At 37.8% G+C, this 7,127-nt stretch overlaps 1 protein-coding gene across 1 annotated transcript in view; it reads left to right on the forward strand.

The window, feature by feature from the left end:
- SLC9C1 (solute carrier family 9 member C1) overlaps positions 1-6,355 on the forward strand; it is a 75,689-nt gene extending 69,334 nt beyond the window's left edge. The window contains 4 exon segments of the mRNA XM_055316027.1: positions 1,184-1,315; positions 1,449-1,634; positions 2,890-3,007; positions 6,144-6,355. Of these exon segments, the coding sequence (XP_055172002.1) occupies positions 1,184-1,315; positions 1,449-1,634; positions 2,890-3,007; positions 6,144-6,355 (648 nt within the window).
- The last annotated feature ends 772 nt before the right edge of the window (positions 6,356-7,127 follow it).

The following is a 7,127-nucleotide window of genomic DNA, read 5'->3' on the forward strand; positions in this document are numbered from 1 at the left end:
CACAGATCTTGAGATAGGCAAAGATTTCTAAGCCAGGACATAAAAAGCACTAACCATGAAACAAAATATTGATAAATTGAATGCCACTGAAATTAAAATCTGCTTTTTAAAAAAGACACCATGAAGAATATGGAAAAAAGCAACCCACAGACTGTGGGGAGCTTTTCACAATAGCTTGATCTGAAGAATTACTTGACAATGGAACCTATAAAGAATAGAAGACAAATCACTGAATTAAAAACTGGGCAAAAGATTTGAACAAACCTTTCACAAAAGAATATACAAGTGGGTGATAAGCACATAAAGAAGATTCTTGATATCATTAGCTCTCAGAGAAATGCAAATTAAAATCATGATGAGGTATCACCACACCTACTGCGTTGGCTAAACATAAAAATAATGAGCAGCAGGTAATGGCAAGGATGTGAAGCAACTGAAATGTCCATCATGGCTGATGAGAGTCTAAAATGTTACAACCCCTTCCAAAATCAGATTGACAGTTTTCTTATAAAATTAAACACACACTTACTTATTACCCAGCAATCACACTCATACATCCTTACCCATAAGAATTAAAAACCAACATACATAACATCTTGTATATTCGCAGCAGCTTATTCCTGATAGTCAATAGTCTGCTCATTAGCACTGGCATTTTATTGTTATCTAAAAAGTTTGCTCCCCTAAAATTATGTGTTTTTATTTTTATTAAAGATTCTATTTATTTGAGTAACACGTGGAGAATGCATACAACAGGGGGTGGGAGAGGGAGAAGCTTGGCAGGGAGCTCAAAGCTGGGCTCAATCCCAGGACCCTGGAATCATGACCTGAGCTGAAGGCAGACACTTAAACACCTGAGCCATCCAGGCACCCCAAAATAATGTATTTTTAGAAATATTTATATCTTTAGTTTAAAAGTTTAAATGATTTTCGATACCTTGTTTTCTACTTTTTTAGAATCTGTAAGAATAATAACATCTCATTGGAGCATGTGGCCTTTTAATAATTTATGATAAGATTACACAAATATTTATTACTATACACATTTTAGTAAGTCTCCAGGCAGCAACATGAATCTTAAATAATTTAAATTCTTAGCTTTAATGTAAATGAGAAAAACCTTATCTCCTTAGACTATGGGTATGCAGAATGAGATATTAAATTTAGATTTTCCTTTTTTCAGACATGTTTTATTCCTAAAAATTACTTGTATGAAGCTTTTGAACAATGTAGTCCTCACATTGAATATAAAATGTGGCTAAAACTTGGACTTTCCATTACTGCCAAAAAAATCAGGGAACATCTATCTTATGAGGTAAGAGGGGTTTATATAAGCTCATTCTTCGCTCTGAATGGAATTGTATTAAAATATGGTTATTAATGAACTATTTAGGAATTTATATTAAATTTTATCAACAGTAGACTACGAAATTGTGCTTTCCTTGTAGGATTGGAACTACAAGATGCAATTAAAACTCTGTAATGTGTCGGTAAAAGATATACCAAAGAACATCAAAACTGGTATCTATGATGAAACTGTGATTTATGTCATCCTCATCCATGGAGCTGTAGAAGATTGTCAGTTACGGAAAGCTTATAAGGCACCTTCTTTAATTCCTATAACATGCTATCAGGTAAAGAAATGTTGATTCATACCTTCCAGTCAATCCGCCATATGTCTGACAGTGTATGAACATTAGAAAAATTGTCACTTTCCACCTTCCTATCTCCCGCCTTTCCCCTACCACTCCATAAGCACAAACACCACACACACCCAGTTCACGGATTGCCTTGACACTGGGTAGCCCAAGCACCAACATATTCCTATTCAATGTCGATGAGGCAGGCCGAGCTGTACATTTTGGCCATAGTTAGATTTTGGCGCAGCTGTAAATAGAAAAAGGGGGCCTAGTAAGTTCATATACAACATTGCAGAAGGACCATTTTCTCTGGACTGTCTTAACAGTACTCTGGAGAATTTCTGCCAAACCCATGCTGAACTGAGCAACAGAGGTATTTGCTCAGATACTTTGAAAGATACTTCCCACATTTAGGCTACTGAGTTTTCCTGGCCCTCAAAATGAGAAGCTCTGCGTATGAAGAAGGAAAGAAGGCAAACCCTGTGTGTGTACGTGTGTGTGTTGGGGTAGAAAAAGAGAGGCACATGGCAGGAGAAATCAGGTGACATACAAAATACAGCTACAGAAAGTACATTGAAAGAGGGACCTAGAGTTGATCGAATTAGACATATATTTTTTAAGTAATTAATATATGGCAGCAACAGTGCTAGATGCTAGAGTGACCAAGACAAGTGAGATTTGCAACTTGCCCTCATACGATCTCTCAACCAAGTGAAAAGAAAAATATGTAAACATATTAATGAAACGTGTACAGCTATGATAGAAGTATTTACAAGGTAGATTTGGGACACAAGAAGAACGTGAGGTGGGGGTAAGAGGAATCCTCAGGTGGGAAAGGGTCACAAGAAAAAATTTCTGAGTGGATGCCTCCAGCACCAATGTGATACACCCACTGGGAGGAAGTGAGACATTATTCTTAACTATGGTGCTGCGTACTTCTATTCTTGAATACATAATAACAGAGCTCTGCTGTGGGTGCTGATTGGGAATTTAGATGGCCAAGCAAGAGGTTCTCAAGGCAGCCTAAAACCTACGCAACTCTGTCTACTTTCTCGGGCAGACAGCCCTGTCTATTGTAGATCTGGGTACTCATGTGATTCAAAGCATATGGAAAACAACATATCTGATATAGACATGTTTACCTTTCATCCCAGATATTTAGAGAGGTCCTGAGATACTAGCTTACCAGAGAAACACGTAATTGTATGGTAAGTACTCAGGAATTAACTTATATTCTATTGAACTTCAGGTACAAGGCACTGAAGATTTTACAAAGGTAATGATTGTTCAAACTTCGGTTGATCTGAAAAACTTCAGATGGAACACTAGAAAATATGTACCTTCACGTAAAGCGTCTCTTCCAACATGTAAGTTAGATTTCTTTGAGTAATTGAGAACTTTCCAGTTATAAAATAGCCATATAAGTATTTGGAAACTACTGAATGCATTCTACCTAGAGTATTCGGAAATCATTTTAATTGCCATATTTGATATCTGATGTGTGAATTCAGACTGAGAAGATCCGTGTTCACTCTATTTTTCATCTATAAGGATAAATATGCATAATTACCAAAATACTATGGGAAAAGGTTAATGAGTAAATTTTTATTTTTAAGAGATTTTATTTATTTATTTTAGAGAGAGAGCCGGGATGGTGTGAAGAGAGGGGTTGGGGGAGAGGAAGAGAGAATCTCAAGCAGACTCCCAGCTGAGCGTGGAGCCCAACTCAGGGTACGATCTCATGATCCTGAGATCATGACCTGAGCCAAAACCACGATTTGAAAACTCAGTCGACTGAGTCACTCAGATACCCCAGTGAGGCAATTTTTAGCTCTTCCCCAATTAAAATATTTTATACATCAGTAATAATGAAAATACTGTTACACTGTCTGTTCCAATTACCCATGGGTCTGGCATTCATTCTCAACACGGCTTAACATAAATGTATTTGGGATTATGGGACAATAGATTATTTTTTCTCTCTTTCCAAAATTCCTGCACATTTTTTACATAATCTTTATAATAAAAGGCTTTTTAAGCCTTTTTTTTTTAATGTGACCCTTCTTCCCACCAATTGAGATTACCACCAATTTCAGATCACAGGCCCAGGTGTGAATGATTTGAATCTGGTCTAATGTGATAGGTGAACTGATAGGAATGGTCGTTTGTTCCATTGTTTGTACTAACACAGTCTTTCTTGAACCAGCTACAACCAGACTGTATAAAGAAGGCCTTCAATTTGAGACCAATAGTGAGGTAAATTTAAAGCAGTCTTTTTAAAAGTTTTATTTTGGAGAAAAGAGAGTCTTGTATTTATGGAAATTATCAATGTATTTTTCTTAATCTGAAAGAGTTTACCTGCTAATCAGTTTGTAAATTTCTTAGTCCAGGGTACAGTGGAAATTGAATTTATATTTTTAAGTAAATATTAGATAAATGATAAAGAAAAGCAAAGTTCAGAAGATCCCAGAATATTTGTTTTAAATCACATTAGCCACCACACACTATTGGAGTAGCTAGGGTTGTCATGTATGTGAGCCGCTACCACTTCTCTGCCTTGGGCTGAAATTTTGACTGGTCTGAAGACTTCATGGCCATGTCAACTATCCATCTGGGATCTTCCAACTTGAAGGCAGTTTGCTCAACTAACCACAATACCTGTCACAAAACAGGAGCTCCATAATGAAGGTGCTAATCTAATCTGCCCCAAGCTCACCAAAGTTATCCAGAAAAATCCCATAAACATTGGTTAATTTCACAGTCTACTATGAACTTGGATAGGTCACTTAGGGATCTTGGGCTCTTCAAAACCCTAGGCCAACTTTGCAGCAAGATCCCAAGTTATGAAACACTGTAGGGCGCTGGAAATGAAAGTGGGCCACAGAGAAATACAATGGCAGCACCTCACAGCATCTACGCCAGCTTGCCTGTAGCCTGAATCCTGGGGAATTCCAGATGACGTAGGGAATATGTTTTTAATTCTACTTGGTGCAAAACTGGTTGCATTATTCTAGGAGATGCTGATTATAATACCCAGACTCTGAGAGAGATCTGCTACAAATACACAAACCAGAAAATTGTGTATTTGGTTGTTAAAAATATATTTTACATCAAGTCCATTTGCTCCATTAGCCCTAGGCATAAAACTTGGAGACACATGTGCCTTCTCCCCCTGAACCTCTCCTCACAAGCATACGTTGAGTGAAAGAGTGTATGTTCTGTGGTGGAAGTTGAAGGTGTTTTTCTCATGTCTGTCCGGTCTTTAAGAGGCCAACACTTTTTTAAAATACACAGTTCCTGTCCAGCATGAAAGCAAGAAGTTCACACCCTCCCTAAATATTTTGGAGTCTTTCTGGGGAAGCTTTTCTTCAAACCTTCCCTAGTGGCTACTGGTTGCCTGGAACTACTGACCCAATAACATAGGGGCTGGGAGTATGGGCTCTGGCATGAGACTCCAGGTTTGCTCCCTGGTTCCATCACTTCTTAGCCATGTCACCTTGGACAGATTTCTTAACCTGTTTGAGCATCACTTTCAGCATCTATAAAATGGAGACAGTGACCATATGTACTTCGTACAGTGCTGCTGTGCAGATTAAAGAAATGGAAAGTATGCTGCATAGTGTTTGACACATAACAAGCAATCCAAACAAATAATTTCTATTTTTCTCTGCTAACCCCTTAATCACACTGAAAACTACTTCTCCAAACTTCTTGTGCTCTTCAGATACTAATTTTCTAAAAAATATGGATACAGGTACCTCCTCTAAATCTCCCAAACACGGTTGCTGCTGAAGACTAGGAAGTAGCAAAGGGAACTTATAATTTTAAAAAAGGAAGAAGATGAGGAAAACACTTAAGATAAAATATTAGATGGCTCCTAGAGTCCTCTAGAATAGTTTATCTTTCTCCTTAGCCTGGGCTGGCTGCCAAGCTTGTAGGATTCAGCATAATAGCTTATTTTGGAGAATGAGGATGCAGGGAAGCTAATGGTCTCCCTCTACCTATTTCCCCAAAGTGCTGCTTTTTCATAATTAAAAAAAAAAAACCTGATTGCATGAGGTTGCTAATATAGAGAAAGTAGTGTGGAAGTAAGAGATAATTCTTTAAATGGTAGAAACAACAGCTAGTGAGTCTTTTTTTTTATTTTTTTCTGTTTTATTTTATTTATTTTATTTTATTTTTTTAAAAGATTTATTTATTTATTTTTGTTTTTGTTTTTTTTTATATAAATTAATTTTTATTGGTGTTCAATTTACCAACATACAGAATAACACCAAGTGCTCATCCTGTCAAGTGTCCCCCTCCGTGCCCGTCACCCATTCACCCCCACCCCCCGCCCTCCTCCCCTTCCACCACCCCTAGTTCATTTCCCAGAGTTAGAAGTCTTTATGTTCTGTGTCCCTTTCTGATATCTCCCACACATTTCTTCTCCCTTCCCTGAGTCTTATAAAGGCAATTGTCAAATTGTGTTATTTAGTAAATGTTTTTTGTTCTTGATGTAAGATCCTGCATCTGTTTCTGGGCCAGCTCCCTTCATGCTCTCCCAACCCCTCCTCCTACTGGCCTCCTCCACCAGAACTGTGGCTTTACCATCACATAGTAAAAAGGCCCATGACAACATCCAGCAGCTCCTTACAAACTGTTCTGATACCCAGAATGGAGCATACAGCACTGCCATTGCCAGAAGTCCTGGTCCTCAGTCCCCTGCTCCATAGACCAGATTTATATATCTGCCCTGCTTTATAAATTTAACCTTTATTAATAGTCTGCAAATTTGACTCCTATCTCCTGTCTCAATTTCTAGATTCAACAGCCCAGTGGGTTACTTGATAGTATCAAGGAGGAAATGGACTTCTATACAGTTACCTAGAATAAAACTAAATGAAAATCTGGTAAGCTGCCTTAGTTTGCTCAACATGATCTGGATCACACCTGTCCCTGGAGATACAGGCTGAAGCCAGAAGTGCATGTGCCCTTTTGTGTGACAGTGTGAAGGATACCACGTACCACTATTTATTACGTGCAAAATGATCACTCACCACTAACAGTTGATTCTTCTAAAGATGCTATTTCTAAATTCCACTTTGGAAAATTAACTCTAAGATAATATTCCTTTATCTAGATTTCTGAAAGCCTTATAGACTCACGGTTTCCTCTATATATTTTGCTACTTAATCTCACATGCAGCATGGTCATTTTTCAGGCTGCCATGTACTGTGCAAGATATAAACAAGTAATAAAGATATAAATAGGCAATAAGCGATGACTTCAATTGTCAAGAGTTTCTGTTCTAGTTAAGGAGGTAAAACAGATCAGAGGGCAGTTAAATAGCAATACGAGATACACTGTGGATAGTGCCAACTGAGCTACAGGAATTCAAAACAGAAACAACTGCTGTTGAACATAAACAAAGCCTTTATGGAGGAGGGAAGAGGATGTTTGGAATAGGGAACACACACAAAAAAAAGGAATAGGGGACACAAAAGA

This window comes from Nyctereutes procyonoides, unplaced genomic scaffold, assembly GCF_905146905.1.
Source record: "Nyctereutes procyonoides isolate TBG_1078 unplaced genomic scaffold, NYPRO_anot_genome, whole genome shotgun sequence".
Taxonomy (NCBI): Eukaryota; Metazoa; Chordata; class Mammalia; order Carnivora; family Canidae; genus Nyctereutes; species Nyctereutes procyonoides.